General features: G+C 35.7%; 1 protein-coding gene across 4 annotated transcripts; it reads left to right on the plus strand.

The window, feature by feature from the left end:
* Nucleotides 1–42: 42 nt before the first annotated feature.
* LOC112556206 (dynamin-like 120 kDa protein, mitochondrial) lies at nt 43–20560 on the plus strand. Of its 4 annotated transcripts, XM_025224993.1 has the most exons (31): nt 43–397; nt 999–1374; nt 2144–2281; nt 2942–3020; nt 4156–4206; nt 4723–4767; nt 5461–5546; nt 6056–6109; nt 6223–6327; nt 7356–7442; nt 7707–7783; nt 9082–9199; nt 9823–9897; nt 10658–10729; nt 11089–11188; nt 11659–11789; nt 12077–12149; nt 12456–12528; nt 12767–12882; nt 13334–13398; nt 14280–14356; nt 14798–14890; nt 15022–15094; nt 15543–15701; nt 16045–16153; nt 16589–16722; nt 16835–16918; nt 17195–17311; nt 17526–17619; nt 18134–18244; nt 18454–20560. In XM_025224993.1, the coding sequence occupies exons 1-31, from the start codon at nt 366–368 to the stop codon at nt 18516–18518; spliced, it is 3069 nt and encodes a 1022-aa protein (XP_025080778.1). In that variant the 5' UTR covers nt 43–365; the 3' UTR covers nt 18519–20560. The 4 variants fall into 4 exon arrangements, with proteins under 4 accessions (XP_025080778.1, XP_025080779.1, XP_025080780.1 ...); XM_025224994.1 differs by lacking the exon at nt 4723–4767; XM_025224995.1 differs by lacking the exon at nt 4156–4206.
* Nucleotides 20561–21392: the final 832 nt, after the last annotated feature.

A 21392-nucleotide genomic window follows, 5' to 3' on the forward strand; every position in this document is an offset into this window, starting at 1 on the left:
TATTATTAATAAAATAAAAAAAAATTCGTACTTCAGTACCTTAATTTACTGTCTGGAATCACTGAGAACCTAAACTCGCTCAAATAATTCCTCGCAAGTCCTCAACCCCTAGTCGATGTTTAAAAAAATAATCATTAAATATCCACAGATCTGAGAATCTTTCAGTGTGAAATATATATATGTTGTTGCTAAACTGACATATTTGAAAGTAATAATAAAATAAATAACAATACGAAACTCTGGCTAGTATTTCTATATCTACGCAGGAGACTTTCGTCAGACGCCAAAGCAGCTCCGGAGAGACTTGATTGACTACACACTGCAGCATGAGACTTAAAACTGTAGTGATGAAGAAGTAAAACAAAATGCTGAAAACTTTAGCAAACGGACGATTTGGGTAAATACCAATTTTCATTTTCGACACGATCGATTACATTTTATCTTTCACGGGGTTGCAGAAATGAAAGTTAAACGGGTCATGCCGGCTGACATTGAACTTCTGCTATTTTATTATCATCATCTTTATTCCTATGACTGTTCTCAAGCTTAGCTTGCAATGCACAGACATGTTTGGGAAGCATACACCTTATAAAAAAATTACAATGTAAATATTCATTATTCTAATAGCAGAATAATGAGATGAAATGGGATCAAGATGTTAGCACTGTATAATTTATTAACAGATAACACAATTATCACTGGCTAGTACTTAGTTCTGTTATCATCCATCTTCTATACGTATTAGAAGACTGAGTTTACAGTGACTACATATTTAGATAGCTTTATTACATTTTTGTCACCAAACTCACATATTTGACAATGTGACCTGTTAAAGGGAACCTGTTTCTTATATCAAATTTTAGTGACACATTGGTATGCAGTCAGTTGAGATGCATAAATCAGAAGGATCTGCATGAATGTTTAATTTATGTTCCTCAGTGAGATACACCATAGTTCTTTATTTGTGGAGTTATATATTTTTAATGTTTATTTTGCAGCCCATACTGTGGCAATTGCTTACGAAAGACAACTTTGATTGTGGGAAGTCGGTTGGCCAACTCAGAAAGACATTTATCTGTATCATCAAGACAAGGTGTTGGAGAGTATGCTGTTCTTATCTCACAAAATAGACTGTCTCAGTCACAGCTGATGCGACTTCATTTAAGTAATATACAAAGTGCAAGATATTACACTATTTTTCGCATCCGAACCCCATCAGCTGGAAACAAACACCTACTAAAATGTGCTTTACTAGTACCAGTCAAAGGCCGACAGCTCTCGGGAGTTCGAATATTGAGTGGTTTACGACGATTGCTGAAAATACGTTATCTACTTTTGGGTGGAGCAGTTGGAGGTGGTATGGCGGCAAGTCAGGTAATTGGTTATAAATGTGTGTGTTGAGTTTAGAAGAAATTAAGTTTTCTGTTCCTGTAGCAGACATTAATGTAACTCTTATTTTAAAGGACATCTTTGAAGATTTCAGTTCTGAATGTGTAAATAGATAAAATCTTCTAGCTGTAGAACTGTCACAGGCCTAACAACTCATCTTAATTAAAATCTACTAACTCCTTTCACGAGAGAATATTAAAATTGTTACCCTAAATATGGAAAAAATGTATTAAAATAACAAACTTTAGATGTTTTTCATTAATTTAATAGGAAGGATAATTATTTCTTACAAAAAATCTTTTTGCACCACTGTACAAAATTTGTTAGTCTTATTTTTGTTGTCTTAAAACTGGCATGTTTTACAATGTATCTTATGAAAGAGACCTGTAGTTTACTTTTATCGAACTTTAATGACATTACTATGCTGTTGAGATATCTGCAAAAATCTTCATTAAAGTTTAATTTGTTCTCCATTAAAACTTGCACATTTTTATTATGTTGTTATTGTTATGTATGTTTTTAAAGCTTTGATCCTTCCTTGATGATGGGAAAAGGTGCTATTGAAATCCACATTAATACTATTAACAAAATCATTATCGTCATTATTCTTGCTTGTGTATATGAACTTTATCTAATTTACAAGGAAACACACAAAGAATATTAACTGTCTGCAAAATACACAACACAGAAAATTCTGTTACCTTCCTTCACAAATTGCATGTTATATATATATATAACCATACCCTTGTTTCAGAAAATTGATGAGTTAAAACAGTATATCCCAGACCTTGGGTGGCTAAATGAGTACTTGCCAGAGTCTGATACTCTGGGAAAAGTATCAGCTTCCTTTGGCAAGCTGATGTCCAGAGTACAAGAAAGCATGCCTCAGAAGGTGTGTTGGTAAATAGTCTGTCCATTTCCTTCATTGCTTTTGTAAATCTTCCTTTCACTAGTTTCAATTATTTTTCTTTTATTTGATTTTTCATTGTTTTTGCTTGATAATTTATGTGTTTAATAATTGGAGATAAATATGTTTTGCCAATTTTTTTTTTAAAGGCGATATCATTGCTGATTTTATTTTGATTTGTTTATTAATGTGCTCAAGAGACACATTAGTGCTCAAGTACAGTTAAGGTGCTGCTGTTCATCCTTCTGTTCATTGTATGCAAGTGCTAAGAGAATGTTCCTTCATGAGCATGATCATTCACTATCTAAGTTGTGTGTTTATTATTATTATTCATTATTATTAAATGCTTCAGATTGTTTTGGTTGTGTCTTGAACAACTTCAGATTCAGTTTGCTTTGAGCCTTTGTTTTGATACAGTGCATTAAAATTGTATTATTATCACAAAGATAGAAAAGTAATTTCTACAGAAGGCAGAGTGTTTTCTTTTTTTTTTTTTCTTTGGTTGTTGGTTAGACAGTAGAATCCTTTGGAAAAGATTTATCTACATTATAGGAGCTTTTCCTGTCTTTTGTTTTCAAGCTGTTATTTCTTCATAAAGCCCATTGTTCTCTGACAAATCAATTTTTAACCCATAATATTTTTCAGGGATGGTTGAAAAGTCACTTGCAAGATATGAACACATGGCTTGCAGATACTCGTGGCAGTTTTTCCATGTTGACAGAAGGTTTGTTTTCCCAAGATAGATTGCAACCTAACCAATGGCAACCAGACATTATGGTGTAGTGATACTTACTTTATTTCCTATTTTAGTAGTGTGACAGGAAAATGTGCTGAAAATGGTGGGGTTAATAACCCTCCAGAAAATTTCCTTTGTTTTAATGAAGGATTTCTTAAGACTGAAGCATTGATTTTGCACAATATCCAATCATCTTGCATGTAGTATAATGCACAGAGTTGAAAGTTGTTTTAAAAAACAAAGGGTCAAGAAGTGTTAAAGGCATTGTTTCCTGGTAAATTGCTTCCCTTGTTTAACATTGCCTTTGATGTCTGGTATCCTTTGGTTAGCTTGTTTTTATGTGTGGATAAATATCCACTTTGTGGAATTATTTTTTGACATGCTTATTTCTCTAAACTTTCTTTGTCGTATACTCTATCTGATTTTGCAAGTAGTTTAAGTGATTTATATATATATATATCAAACGATAAGGTCTGCATAGTCATTAAAAAAAGTTTCTAGCAAGAGCAGAAAATTTCCATTACCAGCTGCATAGCATGAACTGTTTTTTGGTTACAACTAAAATATCGTAACATGTTCTTATCACATCACTGTGTGCTATACTTTATCTTTTTTGGAGACTGCATTGCATATGCTTAACTTGGTTGTTATTAATGTCTTCTGTGTTACACCTCAGTAACATATATAATACTAACTTTTATAAATTATATGCAATGTTGTGTGAGAGAAAAAGTATGTGAGTTAACATTCAGTACTTAATCAGGCACTTTGCAAGCACCACATATTTGCTACCTATCCCTTCCCCTCACCCCAAAAAGTACAGAAGTAACATCTCTAGTGAAATCTCATAATGTAGATGAGTTCTAAAGGTTTTCATTGGCATCAGGATTTGTTTTCAGCTGTTTGTATATTTTTATGTGATGATGGTCATCATACTGATTTACATTACTTGTTTGTTACTGTTTATGGTGGTCTTTTGCTCATGGGTAGTTGCTGTTCAGTCTGGTAGTTGTGCACAGAACTTTCTATGCTTGTGCTAGGACATTACACACTGTATGAAATCAAGCTTTCCAAAAAACTCACCTACTGCTTGGTATTGTGCTTTCCTTTCCTTCGCAAACAGGAATGGGTCAACCTGCGATGCTTCATCGCACAGCCAGTATTCCCATCCAAGGTGTGTAGACCTGTTGCTGGATTCAGGACAACATGGTGTTTCTTTGAGTTTTTTTTTATGTTCACTTTCATTTCTTTTTGTTTTTGTTCGCATTTTTACTCTTTTTGGCATTAGACTCTTTGCTTGTGAATATACACCTGAGGTGAATGAAGTTTGTCTTTTTTTGTGGGACAAAAAATCAGCATTAAAATTATGAAGCTTTAAAAACTGTTCTGTTATGAAAGTAAGATAGAACATCAATATGAAGATTTACCAAAAAGTTATAAAAATCATTTAAGAAGCAAAATCCTATGAAGACATAATTTCTTTTAGAAGTTTGAGCTTGTGTTTGTTTCTGTTTATATATTGTATGAGTTGTTTGATATAGTGGTGGGTTTTGTTTAATATTTCTTGCAAGCAATTCGATATTTTCTTCTTTATCTCATCGCTTTTCAGTGAAATTCCTGGCCTGGGCAGCTGAGATGTTAATTTTCATTTCATTCCATGTTCGATTTCCATTTTATTTTTTAATTGCAGTGAAGGAGAAGTCTTATCAGAAATATGAGAAGGAGAGTAGTAAAGGTATTTCAAAATTTGTGGTTTCTTGTAGACTCTCCTTCCCCTAAGTGTCCTATACCACTATATTAGTTTTATCCTATTTTACTGTTTGCTTATAAAAGAAATTCGAGAAACATGGCAGGCATTTTTAACTATGCTGTTGAAATCTCATGACTTATATTTATGTTTTTAGAATTTTTTCCATCAAACTTTCATTCTTTTTAAATACATTCTATTCTGTTTTAAAATCATGAGAATTTAGCACTCAATTAGATTTATGGTAGCTTGTTGTGTTTAGCTCATGTGCTGCTGGCTTTACAAATCTTGGCTACCATTTGTTTTCTGAGATGAGGATGTTCAAGTGGCTGATCTTTGCCCTCTGAAGGGTGGGGAGATGATGCAGGCGGCAGCAAATAACTAGCTGGCTGTGAAGGTTATAGAGGAACATAGTGTCTGAATGAACCATGAGATCCTTGTCTGGAGAATTGGAGATTGAGTTGAAAAGCAGTTTTGCTTATTTTCCTGTCCTACAGTGTTTGCCAAAATTTGTGGTCTTTTTGTGACATGCTATTTTATCATAAAAGTTAAAATTTAAAGGTTTCAGTATTGCTTTGTTAATGTGGAACATTAGTCCATATGTATATTGATTCTTCAAGTAACAGAAAACAGGAAAGTGTTTCCTTTCATATAACAGTCTGGAGTGTTTCTTCACTGTAGATGCAGACCTGACTATGGGTTTTACAGCCCCTGAAGTGGGGATTGCCATGACAAGTCCCGATGAAAAACCTAACAATAAGAAGCCGGTGTGTGTTCTTTGCTCTCTCTTTGCCGTCAAGATCCTCTGTTACTTGCAGCCAGATGCTTTTCTAGAACAACTTTCCTTTTTTAAAAGTAACTTTTTAAATGGATTTTATTGTGTTTGATGTGCTATCTTAAGCATAAACAAAAGAAAATGTTTTAAAGCACATTCACCATAACTGTTAGTATTAATCTTTAGTTCAACCAGAATGATCATACTTCTTAGGTCATATGTCTATTTTGATTCCTGTTTGATATCTGCAAACTAAAATGCATTTAAATATTCAACATAATTCTTCATTTAGGTTTCATCAAGAATTTTACATACAAAACAAAAATGGTAGTGGATTCTTATTGTTGACATTCTTGACGGTGTAGATGTTCTGGGGAATCTGACAGTTGATTGATCTTTGTTTTTGTCAGCGATATTAGGGTTGAAATGCTGGAGAGTTTAACTGAAATTGAGGAGCTTGTTCTGATCTGCTGTTGATTTTAACTTATGGGCCTTTTTCAGTCTGATGACAAAAGAAGACTGGAGCAGGTGCAACAGGAAATGATGGAAATTCAGGTATGCACTACATTTATATTTCTGTTATTGGTGTTTGTATTTTTGCTGTGGTCACGCATGTTGCATAAAAACAAGCAGTTAATGTGACCTTGAACTGGTGTTTTCCATTGCAGATGCGCTACCAGAAAGAAATAGAAAGACTGGAGAAGGATAACAGAGAACTACGAAAACAGCTCATCCTGCGAGAACAAAGAACAGGAAAACGTCGGGTCATGAAGGTATAGTGGCTCAGTCTGTTCATGTCAGTTATTTAATTTTGCTTTAGCTGTTATTAAAGAACCTTCCCTTCTTTGGCTGGCTTCTTTTGGGCTTAGTGGTATCTTTGGTATTGCCAGTGTTTAGTTCATGGTAATGCTGGATGTCTTATATCTAAGACAAAGTTTGTCATTAGACATCTACACTAATGACAAATCTTTTGGTGAAGATTTCCTTGATTGAGCAGCTTGATTGCCTGTTCATTCTAAAAACCATGATTTTCTTATTTTTAATATGTGCTTAAAGTAAAAATGAATGCCTGGAGTCTTTTATTTACCATGCCCATCTCAGTTTGCTTAACCCTGAAATCAAGGCTTCGTTACAAATGATTTAGTCCTCCCTTTACAAGCATAAAAGTGCTCATGCAGTCCACTTGCTGTCAAACATTTATTTGTTTATGGAAGGAAGTCATAACATGATTTAATTGTGTTAATGCACTTACGTCCACAGAAGCAGGAAAGGATGTTAGAAGATACAGACCTTGCAATGCATTACATTAATAGCAATAATACCAATAAACAATGAATGGTACTCACAAAGTTGCACAGGATGAGCTGATCTTGTCGTCATGATCCTAACAATTGTTAGATAAAATGTGGTGTCTGTAATATCAGTGCAGGATTTAAAACTGAGCAGAATTGGGGGTTAAATGCAGTAGTTTAGATGGGCCAGTCTTTAGAGTTGTAAATTTTTTTTAAGCTCTTTTTGCAAGAAAAGAAGATTTAAAAAACCTATAAGAAATGAGAAACAGTTGTGAAAGGAATATTAAGAAATAAGCTAAATGAATAAAAAGGGTAAAGAACTGAATTTTGCTGCTTTCTTGGATGTTTTCTTGTATAGTTATATTTTTATATTTGTTAGCAACAAAAATATTTTCTGAAATAGACAGTATTAGCTAACAGTGTTATGCACCTTGTTTTTTTATTTTTTAATTACTTTTCATTAGTATGAAAATGCATCACATCAGGTGATAACTCTTGTTTGTTTTTAGAAGAGTTTAATTGACATGTACTCTGAGGTGCTTGATGAGCTGGCTCATTTCGATTCAAGTTACAACACGCAGGACAACTTGCCAAGAGTAAGTTCCTGCTGCCATAGCTTGGCTGCTTCTCGAAATCAGTTTCTCTAGTAATTATTTTTATTTTATTTGTTCATGGTGGGAATTCTCTGTTATAACTTAGAATCCAACATAAACTTACATTTATAGTTAGTGGGTGTTTTGGTCATATAGCATTTGTAAATTACTCTTGATTTTTTAATTTTTTACATTCTGACAATTCTGAAATTGGACTTACATGATCATCTGCGATTTCTCACCAGAAGTTTGTAATTGAAATTAAAGGTTGTGGTGGTGGGAGACCAAAGCTCAGGAAAAACCAGTGTGCTGGAGATGATCGCCCAAGCTAGGATATTCCCAAGGTCAGTATGCAAAGGAATTTTTGATATTCTGATATTGTTATTACAAACACTGGATCCCCCCATGGCTGTTGTCTGTCACACCTGTTGTATATTGTGTACACAGACAGCTGCAGAAGTACTGAGAAGAATAGCTATATTGTAAGTTCTCAGATGATACCACATTGTTAACCTTGTTGCAGGGGGATAAGCAAGATCATAGCATTACCAAATTTTGTACATTGGTGTGAACTTTCTGGAAATAAATGTAGATAAGACAAAAGTAATGAGCATAGACTTCAGAAAAATAAAAAATGGTGCCCTTGTTTTCAGTGTAATGCACAATAAACCTGTTGAGGCTGTTGACACCTTCTGTTCAGGTACCTAGGCAGTTATACATTTCTGATTGCCAGCTTAAATGGGATGTAAACACTGACCACATTGTTAAACATGGCCAGCAAAGAGCTGAACTGTTTTTCAGTCAGCAAAGTAGTTTTGAACCATTTTTATCACATTCATTGTAAGTCTTTCCTCATTTTTTGTATGCTGGTTCTATAATCTGTCTTTCCATAATAAGACAGTATGAACAGCATTGTCAGTATATGTTTTAAGGTAATCGGTGTCAGGCAGCAGGATTTAGCTTCTGTTTGTGATTACAAATTTTCAGAAAGTCATCCTGCATTTTGAGACTGAGCAGGAGACTGAGTTTTATTGAGCTCAGATAAACAGCATGTTCTCATAGCATCCCAGCTGCTCAACCAGAGATGAATTATCAGTTGTGTATGGGTGCATGGGTATGTGATGATGTAGATGTGTCTTAAAAAAGTTTTAGATGTGGGACTGCATATTTTTAAGTTTCCTATGGTGAACAACCTTATCCTCATCTTGTCCTTTCTTTACCCTGTAATTAGCACTTGCTTTGCCTATATTTGTAACTGATCACACTTCCTGAATATAATTGCCCACTGGAATTAATAAACTTTTTTGTAACTGATCATACTTCCCGAGCACAATTGCCTGCTGGAATTAATCATTAATCAATCAAACTTAATCATTGTCCTTGTCACTGTCATCATAATATTCATCAAGCCTTCACTTTTTTTTCCACTTGATCTTTATAAGCAGCTCATTTTACTTACTCTGACTTCACTCTACTTTTCCTTTTCTCACCACAAATGTTTCACTCATCTTGTTGGACTGAGCCATTTTAGTAAAAATGCAATTTGAATGTAAATCCTGAAATGCCAAATGAGCATTTGAGAGATTTTGGACTTGGTGAGAATATACTTCTTAAGTGTATGTGATTTTTACCATGTTGACAGAGGTTCAGGGGAAATGATGACAAGATCCCCTGTAATGGTGACTCTGAGTGAGGGTCCATATCATATTGCCAGTTTTCGGGATAGTAACCGAGAGTTTGATCTTACCAAGGATTCAGATGTAAGGATTTACTTTTTGATTGTCTTTAATCATCGGTTTTGTTCATTTTCTTTCCTTTATGATTTTACCATAATTTGTTATCTTCTTCATTATTTTCCTTCGTCTGTCATACATCATCTATAGTGATGGCGGTTTGGTGGTGCAGTAGTAAATTGCATGTCAACTAGACAATAAAGATTGCGAGTTGGGGAGTTCATATTCCGTTCTTGCTTTTGCAAATTGTTTTAGAACAGTGCGTTTGTTAGTGGGCCTGACTAGTTTGCCATGATATGGTTTCAGTTCCTGACTTAAAACTAAAAACCAGCTATAAATATTGAGGTTGCAAAACGTTTTCATACTTTGATTTCTTGTTCAAATGAATGCATCTGAACATGTATTTAAGATTGGTCATTCCTACTTTTTTTTTTTTTTTGGTGGGGGTAAGGTGTGGGGAGGGGGCAGAATAAGGATAAAAGAATATGACAAGAAAAAGGAGTAAAATGTTCGGGTCTTTGCACGATGAGCACCTTGTGCGCAATGACTTTTTGACTTCTATCTTGTAGAACGAGTGCACATGTTAGTCAGCTTATAAAGTCGATACACCTGCATGAAACATGCTGTACTGAGTTGTGAACCTTTTGCAGCTTGCAGCTTTGCGCCGAGAAGTGGAGTTGCGCATGAAAGCTAGCGTGCAGGAAGGGCAGACTGTCAGTTCTGAGGTGAAAAGATAAACATATTCTATTCCTGTTGTTATCTCTGATCCTTTCATTATGATCACTCAGACACTCCAACAGTAATTCCCATAACCTTTACCGTAAAAAAATGATTTTATATTTTGGATAGAGAATAATTTGAGAGGTGAAGTTATTTACGGCATGTGCTTGTGCAGATCTGTATAAATGACTCAGAAAGGCAAACTGTGGTTGTATGTAAAAAAGGAAAAGACAGTGTAGATGTATGTGCAGTGGCATAATTTCCCATTTAATAATAAGTGTAAAAACAATATTAAAAATTGGTTTATTGGTTCATCGCATAGGCCTTTATCCTCTGTAGAGCCTGGTATATCAAATGCCAAATTGATAATGAAATTAACTGAGAACACATAAGACTTGTACAATAAGCAGGCTTATTTGATCCTTTTTCAGTCTAGCACTCATTACTCTTGTCATTTGAAACAGATTCATGGGATTATTTTTTTGTGTGTAATCATAATTTTTTAGCTATTAATATTTGCATATTTGCACTGAATCTGACAAATTACATTATCAAGATGTAGAGTAAAAGTTACACCATTGAGGCTGTGCAGCTAGGTGTTTAACCCTGTTAGTCTTTGTTTTTTGGGGGAAGTGTGCAAAAATTTCAGTCTTTTTCTGTGCTGCAATATATTTCACTTTCCAGGACGTGTGGTGTGTTTCGCAGAGTGCATTATTTGTGCTGTTTGTATGTGTGAATATATATATATGTGTGTGTGTTTTGCAGTGTATTTCCATGTCGGTGAAGGGCCCAGGCTTGCAGAGAATGGTGCTGGTGGACCTCCCTGGTGTCATTTCGGTAATAGTTGATAAAGTTATTAAAGTATAAGAGCCCCTATGTTAAGTTATTTTTAATCCTTTGTTAATAGTTACTTAACAGAATGAGCTGTATTTAAAAGTGTTATTAATCTAACTTCTCTAGAATGCCAATTTTGGTGATTTCTGCAAATTTTAATGCAATGTTTTTATAGTCTTACAAGGTTACTTATAATTGGTATTACTCTTTTTTATTGTTGTTTATTTTTAAATGTTTCATGTATTAGATCTTCTTTTCGAATTTCTCAAATATTGAAAACTTCAGATAATGTTGCACATTAATAAAGATAATAAAGCATATAAGTACATGGTATAACTCAATGTTTTCTTAATGTCGTATAGACAGTGACAAATACTATGGCTCCAGACACAAAGGAATCAATCAAGAACATCCTCTCTACGTACATGGAGAATCCTAATGCCATTATCCTTTGTATTCAGGGTCTGTGTTCTGATCTTTTGAGGTATTTAAGGAGAAAATGAGTAGATTTTCAACACAAATATGGACTGTAAAACCGCAACCACAAATGCCCTATAGTTAATGCAGGCCAGGGGATAATGATTCGGTTCTAGGAGCTTTTGACCTCATGGCTGTCTTCTTTGGTATTGCTTACTTTGTGAGATGGATTAGTAAGGCACCAGAAGGCCATTTTGTGTTGATAATTCTCAGGGGGATAATTCTTTATGTTCCATGGTATATTCCCCAGCTATATTGCTTTTTATGTGGTCTTCAAAAGTTTATGATGGTGAAAATTCTTTGCATATGCATTGTCACAAGTACCAGCTGCATAAGGCTATCTGAGGCTCTTAATATGTATACTACTGTTAACTTTAACAATTTTACTTTCTTTTAGAGCCTTGGTGGTAAATGTATTCTTGGAGAACTTAAAGGAGTGTTTTTTCATGGTGCAGATGGATCTCTGGATGCAGAGCGCAGCAATGTAACAGACCTGGTCAGTCAGATGGACCCAAGTGGCAAGCGCACCATCTTTGTCTTAACCAAAGTGGATTTAGCTGAGAGCAACCTTTACAATCCTGACAGGGTACATGCTCTTGCCTTCCAGCCTGTGTTATTATTTTCCTTGCATCACAGTCTCTTAGCCCTTTTTTCCCCCCTCTTTTTCTCTCTAAATATTTTGGCCATCTCATTCCTGAGCCCATTCATTGTGAAAGTATGTTTGAGAGAAAGTCTCCAGCTTGATTGCATTTACAGATTTTACAAATCTCTGCATATGTATGTGTTCGTTTGATGTGCTTATAAATGTTCTGATTATTTATTGCAGTTTAGGAATCCACTAGAAATCCTGAATTCTCTTCTTCCCATTTTCAGATAAAATCTATATTGGAGGGCCAGCTATTCCCAATGAAAGCTCTAGGTTATTTTGCTGTTGTCACAGGTCGAGGTAATCTGTTTTTTCATGTTCTGAGTTGTTTTAAACTTTTTTCCTACTAACAATACTGCTGTCTGCCAGGAGCATCTATAAATGATAAAAACTTATTGACTGCAGCAAGAATTCCTCCACCTCCCCCCCCCACTTCCCTCATCATCTCCACAGACACTCTCTTTTCCTCTTGCGCAAACAAATCTGCTATAAACAGTAGCCAGTCTTATGCTGTTACATTAGTGAGTAATACTAAGAATAAACAGGTTGTGGGTAAGAATTCCTGGACAGAAGATGTCTATGGATTTTTTTTTTATTTTGAAATAGGAAACACCAATGACAGCATCCAAAGCATAAAAGAATATGAAGATAGTTTTTTCAGAAAATCACGCCTTTTCAAGTAAGTGTTTGGGGTTATACTTTTGTCTCTTTGTCCTCTGTACGATAATTAGATTCTAGTCCCTTGTGAGTTTTTATTAAGCCAAGTGGTTAAAAAGTTGTCCTGTCAATATTTTGTCTCTTTTTCAACAAAGAATTAGTAGGCATAGAATCATCAGCAAGGAGGGACAACTGTTTTACTGTATGCCATAGATTTTCTTCTTGAGTAACTTACAGTAGGTGGTCTATGGATGGTGCAGGGATGGTGTTTTAAAACCCACACAAATGACGACTCAAAACTTGAGCATGGCTGTTTCGGAAACATTTTGGAAAATGGTGCGGGAGTCTGTGGAACAGCAAGCTGATGCTTTTAAAGGTATCCAGTCTGGGCTTCCCTATTTTGAGAAGAATAGGGATGCATGTATGGTTAGGTGCATGTGATGTGAGTTTATATGAGCCAATTATATGCACACCAACTAGATATTATGGTGCCTGTTAAAACATTCATATGTTGGATAGACCTTAACACCATTTTAGATGTGCTTCATTGAGCCTTGGTCCCTAGGAATCATTCTGCATGTCATCACTATGCTAAATCAGGAAGTACTAAGTTATGTGGTAGAATTTCTGGCATGCCTTGTTAAGTAGTCATAATCCTTGGGCTACCTCTCTTGTTTGTCCCCTTTTGATGACATAACTCTTGTAACATCATGTTTGCTAATTTAAATAGCTAACATGATCGTTTCTTCTTCTAAGTGAAAGAAATTACCAAAACAAATCATATTAAGATTATCAGTAGCATGTTCTTTTTGAATTTACTTTTTCAGCCACTAGATTCAACTTGGAAACCGAATGGAAGAATACTTTTCCCCATGTTCGGGAACTTGACCGGGTAAGCACTAACTCTTTTGTCTCCTCTGATCTGTTTGTAAGGAGGGTAGTTGTTACGTGAGAGAGGAGTCAACTGCTTTTGATTGCAGTCATTGTGTTACCTGGTTTGTTCACTACTATGCGTAGTGTTGCATGTTTTCTGTATAAAGCATTGAAAACTGCTGATCTCATACATACGTGCACCAGATTTGTGAATTGCGTTTTTTTGTTTCTTTTTTTAATGGCTGCAGTTTTTATTATGCTGCCATAGATGTGTTGGGGTCACCAATTGAATTTGTTCATTAAGCAGGGATTTATTTTGGATTGTGGATCAAATTGCTGTTGTCACTTCGCTTCTTAAGAGGCCAACTCTCAACACTTATAACCTCAAAAACTATCACCCTTTTCGCAATCTGCCTTTTGTGTCCAAAGTACTTAAACACGTTGTGGTGTTCCAGCTTTTGAACCATTTCTCTAGACAAAATCTACTTGAATAATTTCAGTCAGCCTGTTGTGAGAATCATTTGACTAAGACAGCACTACAGCAGGTGATGAATGACAGTATGTGCTTGTGAAATGGATCACATGTTAGTTTAGTCCTTGTTACTCCTTGAGGAGCATAGGGCCGCAACAACACCTCTCCCGGTTTTGGTGTGTTGAGGTCGCATCCACCTACAAGATACAATTATTATTATTACATAATAATACAGGTTTTTTATTTACATATTGCATTTCTGTCTGTGTGATTGCTCACACTGTGTAAGTTGACAAAGCTTATTTACTTGTTCTCGATCCTTATTTCTGTTTATACTACTGTTTCTCATCCCCATTGCCTCTGATGCTGCTTGTGGGTACAGGCCTGTCAAAATAAACAATATTGTCAATATCATTGTCACTGGACAGGATGAACTGTTCGAGAAAGCAAGGGGAGAGATATTGGATGAAGTGGTCAATCTCAGTCAGGTTACACCCAAACAGTGGTAAGAACATTTTTTTTGTAGTTCTGCCCTCAAGGTAAAGCTTTCAGGTATATTTTATACCTGATTTATTCAGATCCAATATTTCAAGCAGTTTCATAAAGTTTTTATAGTATCTTGTCTCTGAAGTCCAAAAGTAATAGTTGTGATTCACTTATCTAAATGTGTCAGCAAAGGAATCAAACTCAAAACACCTACCCTTGTATAGTTGCACTTAACTACAAAATTGTCAGTTGTGGTCACTGTAGTGTGGATATCAAGCAGTAACAGGACACAAGGGAATTTTAGTAGAGGAGACTAATCATCTCCATTACCAGCAGCTGAATTTGCAATCATTGCTCTTTGTGTGACTGTGAATAAATCCTTTCTTTGTGAAGATATTTTTCTTCAGATTAAAACAGGAACAAATTGCTCAGCTTTATATATCTGTTTACTTATTGTTAGGGAGGAGGCATTCATCAAGAAGCTGTGGGAAAAAAATGCAGCATATGTCATAGAGAACATCTACTTGCCTGCTGCCCAAGCTGAGAATTCTGGGTAACTGTTTTCTACTAATTTGAGAGGACAAAAAAGAGAGTTTATATGTTAGATGTCAGTATTCTTATAGAGTGCTAAACTGTAGTCCATGATTATTTGTGAAAGTGTATAATTCCCTATAATGATTTCAGGACATTCAATACAACTGTAGACATAAAGTTGAAGCAATGGGCAGATGTTCAGCTTCCAAAGAAATGTGTTGAGGTAAACCTTATAGTCTTGAGGCACTGAATTTATATAATGCACTATGTGTTAGGCTTAGCATGTAAAAGACAGGGTTCTCCTTCCTGCATGTTTACTTTCCCTGATACTGATCCATTCCTGCTGGGCAGCTGCTGGGTGGGCAAGTGGAGTTTTCCATCCAGAGGCCTGAACCGCTCTTGAGCCAATAACATTCTGCTGCACAATCACACATGCTAACCACCAGCCTAGTAATCCTCTTTTCTCTATAGTAGCCTGCCTTGACAGTACTTGTAGTTTGTTTTCACTTTATGTCATATTTCAGACAAAAATATTTGGGTGCATGTATATGGGCATCATACCTTTAATATTTTGGAAAACCTGCATTGTTTGAATACATTCGCTAAACTGTCAATATTTGCATAAGCTGGTTAATGATATATTTACTTTTTTTTTTTTACCCTTTTGGCAGGTGGGCTGGGACACGCTTCATGAAGAGTTTTCCCAGCTGCTGTTAAAAGGGAAGAAGAAGCTAGGTGAAGATGATGAGATCTTTGACAAACTGAAGATGGCTGTCATTGAAACCTGCAAGACCAGACACCAGTGGGAGAACAAGGCAGAGGACAGTCTGGTAAAACTGACCCTGTTACAGGCTTAGGCTTGCATATGCTGATAGATACATACAATGTCACATGTTTCCTAATCAACTGTTTTGCATTTGTTTATTTATTAATAGATGTTAATTGTTCCCAAGCATTCCTGGGGCTAGATTGCTAAGCAGTGTTACTGTTCTCTGATTGGAAACCTGGAACTGACAAGTGTGTGTGAGAGTTGAGGGGGATGGTCATTGTGTTACTAAACCCCATATCATATCAGAATATGCAAAATGTAAACTCTTGATGTAGTTTGTAATTTTAGATGTTTGATTCCATAAAGGATATAAATTTTGTAATTTGTGTGCTTCTATACTATAGCGTGTGATTCAGCTTAATATCCTTGAGGACAGATCCGTAACAGACAAATCACAATGGGATGCAGCCATCAAGTTCATGGAAGACACCCTCAAAGAGAGACTAAAGCAAAGTAAGAATCCATAATGGTATAGAAATGCTTGTTTTCTTTAGTCATAAAATGCCTTTGGAGTGTGTTGTTTAAAGTTGTAAGCAACACAGTAGTCTCTATATTGTCTTGCTCTTGTGAGTTGTATTTTTCAGCATTTTCACAAATGCATAGCAAATGAGTGCTATAAGAATCTTAGCCATGCCATATCAAAAACGTGATTTTTTAAAACAGAAGAGCCTTGACATTACCTACAAGAAGTGATAGATACATATTGTGGCTTAGCATGTAAATCTGTGTAACTCAAAAGAGCCTCTTATCTTGCATATTGTTGAAACTATTGATGATTTGCATTATGGTGATATTGGTTGTTTTGCTCTCATTCTCTCCTTTCCTTTCTGTTTTATGTCTTCACGTCTGTTCAGCTAATAAATTTCAGCAAATATTTTCTGTTTTCAGCTGAAGACAAGTTGCAGCAAATGACTGGACCAAGTGCATGGGACCAGTGGATGCTCTGGAAGGGCTGTACAGATGACCATCATAACCGTCGTGCTGTTAAGACAGAGCTGGAGAAGATGTTGGGGTCATCTCAGGTGAAATTTGGCACTTTATTATGATCTTATGTTTAACAGTAGATATGCTAGACATTTCATACCATGCTTTTAGCTTTACTGAGATTTTGATTGACTTGTGAAATATTTCCAGAACAAAGTTCACTTAGGCGCTGATGAGCTAACAGCTGTGAGGAAAAACCTTCAGACTCAGGGCATTGAAGTGGATGCTGAATATGTAGGTGCTTCTATATCAATTTTAGGGTGGGGGAAAAATCAAATGTCAACAATTTTGAAATGCTTCTTGTTAAAGGTTGATGGTCTCGTTTTTTGTGCTTTTTGCTTAACTTAATACAGAGCTTCTTTATTTTTAACCTATATTAAAAGATCTGTTTATACAATTTGCTCAGTGTTAATTTGAGATTTTACTATAAGTAAACAGTGTCTCCCTACTTCTTCTTTTCATCCTTGCTAGAGTTATTATCTTCAAAAGATTTATAATCTGTAATGCCAGATACGTGAGACTTGGTACTATGTCTTCCGACACAACTTCTTCAAGCATGCTCTTCAGCAGGCTCAGCAGTGTAAGAAAGGGTTCTATTACTATCAACGAGGCTTTCAAGACACTGGAGTGAGTACAAAATATCACTACCTATGATAAGAAATAATGATAGTTGCAGGGCTGTGGAGTGAGAGTGTTCAGTTGTACCATGATAAAGAGGTTCCTTAAGCATCTCTCATATATAATGTATATGTTAAACATATTGGAAGTCCCTTTTTGATAACACTATTCTGGTGATATTTGTAGACACTTTCTGACGACACTATTCTGGTGATATTTGTAGTTAGACTGCCATGATGTGGTGCTGTTCTGGAGGCTGCAGCGCATGCTAAACGTCACTAGCAATGCTTTACGTCAACAGGTTGTTAATAATGAAGGTAAGCACAGTTTATTTTCGTTTTGTTGTTGAGTTTTAGCTTATCTTTCCAAACAGCTTCAGTCTGCAGGTCTTTGTGAGGTTTCACTCTTTACCTGTCACCAATACATTGAGGGTTGCCCTGGGTTCAGATCTTGTCTCGTGCATGCTGTTCTCTCTCTGCATGTGGCATCTGTTTACACGGCTAGCCGGCTTGCCATGATAGAGCTTTGGTTGCTGGCTCCATATAAAACACCACCTCCCTTAACCCCCTCCATTGTAACCTGGATGTTAGAATGGTTTTATGAGATCAAAAGATTATGAGAGAAAAAAAATGAGAACGATTGCTTCTGATTCAAGCAGTCAAGCATTGATTTAGAGGAATTTCTGACCAACCCTTTCAACATCATTTAATTTCCTCAAGGAAGTTTTAATGATATTTTATAAAATTTTCCTCTCGTAAAGATTCTCTGTGTGAAGATTATTTGATTTGTTAGAGATGGCTTACATGAACACATTGACTCTGTAAACTACAGCTAGACGACTGGAGCGCATTATCAAAGATGTTCTTGATGATATGGGGGAGGACAAGGCACAGTTGAGTAAGCTGCTGATGGGTCGTCGTGTTCAGCTGGCAGAAGAATTGAGTATGTCATTTACACTTTCTTTTGAATGTAACAAAGTAGTGAAGCATGTGAGCTGAAAAATATCTGCAATTTATGTAGTGTACAATGTAGGCAGTAGCAAGAAACAACTGAGATGTGCTCTATGGGTTTTGTGCTTGTTTATTGCCTAATATTATTCCTTTTTCTTTATCCCTTACTAATACCAGTTTGTAAATTTGCTTCTATTTCAGAAAAAGTTCGACAGATACAAGACAAACTTGAGGAGTTTATTCAAGCTCTGAACAAGGAAAAATGATTGTGTGTAGTATGCCAGGGTTACATGTTCATGTTGGCAAGATACTTTTTTAGTAGGTGACCTTTCCTTGCAGGAATGGTAAGCAGCACAAAAATACCTTGACGAGAGGAGGGAAAAGGAGACATGGGAAACCTTTTTCCATATCAGCAGAATGTGAGAACAGGGAAATAGATAATGACATATATTTCAACACAGAGGACACTGGACAGTTTGATAATACTGTAATTTGTTCCATGTCAGCTGACTGTGAGAAGAGGGAAATAGACAATGACATATTTCAACACAGAGAATTCTGGACAGTTTGATAGTAATTTGTTCCAGGGAGGGGCAGTGGGAGAAAAAGAACTCTTGTGTTTATATTGAAATGGTAGTTTCAGACTGTGTGTTGCTACAAGATTGAATGACTTTACACAACTTGTATTTTACTGTGACAAGTATATTTTAGACTTGCTAACTTTATTCTTCCTTAATAAAATCTAGAATTTTGAATACCATTCCTAAGAATTGTGAGACCTATTATTTGGTGCCATATCTGTCTTTTTGAACAAGACTGCAGTCCTTACAGAAGTCCTCTGTAACTTATAAATTCACCCTCTTTTTTAATTATATTCACATCTCTGTTCTGTTATTCTGGTAAGTGTACACTGATGTTTATTACCTTCATGCAACACTTTTTTTAATACTATTTCAAGACTCTTAAACACCTGTTTTAGTAGCAGTGCCTTTTCAGTAGCAGAGGTTTATTCGTTTTAGAGGTAGCTGACTTGCATGAACAGCTTATCTTCATGGTGTTCATGTCAGAGTCGTGATATGCAGACCTCAGACATTGGCAAGATTAAGTCAGTGACCAATTAGTAACCTCTTAACAGGTTGTTGACAAGAACATCAAAAGCTGCTATTGTTGTGACGAAAAGGTGGTCTCATTTGTAGACGGATTAGTAATATATGGACAGACTACACACTGAAGCCATCAAAATAAAGTTGGTATTCCTTTTGTTTGTTAAAAAATCTCTTCACTACAGCAGAATTCGCAGCTTACACACAGAATTGTTCTAACTGTTATAGTCTATAAAAACGATATTCAGATTCCATTTATGTACCAACTGGATCCATGACGCAATGTGCCTGCTGTTTTAAAGTGAGCAAGATAATGCAGCAATTTGCAAATGAGAACTTACTAATGATTCGCTGTCTTCAGTAAAAGATTCTTTTATAGACAAAATTTCTCATTACACAGTGACATGCTTTGTTGGTGACTCAGTTGCATTCTTGCAAAGATGCTGCTTAACTGCAGTAATCATTTCCAGCATGTTTGCAAATAAGAATTAAAAGCTAAGTGTTTGTGTACCATTGTGTTATTAAATTAAGGTATACCTTCGTATTGCTTCGTAAAATAAGCTGTGGGTGTGTATGCTTGGTTGTCCATTCAAAACACAAATCAGCAGGTTTGTTATTGCAAGGGGCTTGAGATAGACGCCTATGATAGTGTGACATTGTGATGTTACATGTTGACATCCCTTTTGCTTTGTAGACAGATTTTAACAAAGACTAGTCTGCTTTCGCATTTGATAATTCTGTTTTTGCGAGAAAGAGACCCAGTATGGCTGGCATGCAGTAGATATGGCATAGACAGCACCGCTCTTAACAATTTTTGCAGCTGTATGATTTCTGAGAATTATTTAGAGCTTGCACATGCATGCAAGTCTCCTAGCAAAAAAAAAAATTGTATCATATCTCCTTTCCCCCACCCACCCATCTGTGATGTACAAAGAACTTACATAAATATTTGTAGAGCTTATGTCAATGGGCCAGAGTTAGATGATATACTTTTGGCTGAATACAATCGACATTCATCAGGTGAAATTATAGAGCTTTGTATTTTGTGAGAACAAATTAACTTTCAAGCAGGACTCAGAATAAAATTGTTTAATTATTTACTTTTTTGTTTACATTAACTTAGGCTGCCATTGACTATCTTTCTGAATGTGATCATAATTGCTTGAATAAAGAAAATTTGCTTTGTTGCCAGTTTTTACTGGTAATTTTGTGACTTTTTGCTTAAATTTGTTTACGATGGCTTTTTTTGTTTTCTTAAGGAAGAGAAAGTAACTCCAGGCTGAGAACAGTTTATACATAGAGGAGGTATATTTCTGACATGTACAAACAGAAAGCTTCTCAATCCCTTTTAGAATATCTGGTCAGTGGATTCAGTGGAAGTCACATTTTGTGAAGCTTTCTTTGCTTGGCACTTCACTGAGAAATTTGAATCAAAGAAGTACCCATATGTGAAGACACGTTATCAGGTGCAAATGTAGAGGTCCTACATTTTTCATCAAATTTTCAGTAAAGATTTGTGCCAATATGCGTACTTGCACATGCATCGATGTTAGGGATGGGAAATGATATAAAAGAACTTTCCTGACAAGCATTTACAGAGCAGGAATTCTAACATCTTCCTATGCTTACTGCAATATTTCATTCTGGGTAGGAATTTCTACACATACAACACATGAGTTTAAGTTGATTACTTTTCATTGGTAGGATGGGATGGCTGCTGAAAGTTCCACTGGTTGGTTGATTTGTGTGTTCATTACAATTCAAGCATTAAAAGCTTTACATTCACGGCATATTATGACCACCCAATATTTTATGACAACATGCTACATGATTCCACTTATGTTTTTATGCAACCTCCACACACCTCTCATATTTTAAGGGAAGAAGAACCGACTGGATCATGTTACCAATGGCATTGTAGTGTTAGTCTCACTTGTCCTAATTACCAAAAACCTCGATTTGAGAAATGTGGCATCACTCATTTTCTTCGCTATTTTTTCCTTTGTGTCAGGTTTCAAAATTTTCTGCCAGCATCTC

This window comes from Pomacea canaliculata, linkage group LG2 (genome assembly GCF_003073045.1).
Source record: "Pomacea canaliculata isolate SZHN2017 linkage group LG2, ASM307304v1, whole genome shotgun sequence".
Classification (NCBI taxonomy): Eukaryota; Metazoa; Mollusca; class Gastropoda; order Architaenioglossa; family Ampullariidae; genus Pomacea; species Pomacea canaliculata.

What these genes read in the sequence shown, in the direction of transcription:
- LOC112556206 (XM_025224993.1), top strand. Translation starts at nt 366, where the DNA reads ATGCTGAAAACTTTAGCAAACGGACGATTTGG. An exon ending in AGGAAATGATGGAAATTCAG is followed by an intron (nt 6,110 to 6,222) that starts GTATGCACTACA and finishes TTTCCATTGCAG; the next exon opens with ATGCGCTACCAGAAAGAAAT. An exon ending in GCAAGCTGATGCTTTTAAAG is followed by an intron (nt 12,883 to 13,333) that starts GTATCCAGTCTG and finishes TTACTTTTTCAG; the next exon opens with CCACTAGATTCAACTTGGAA.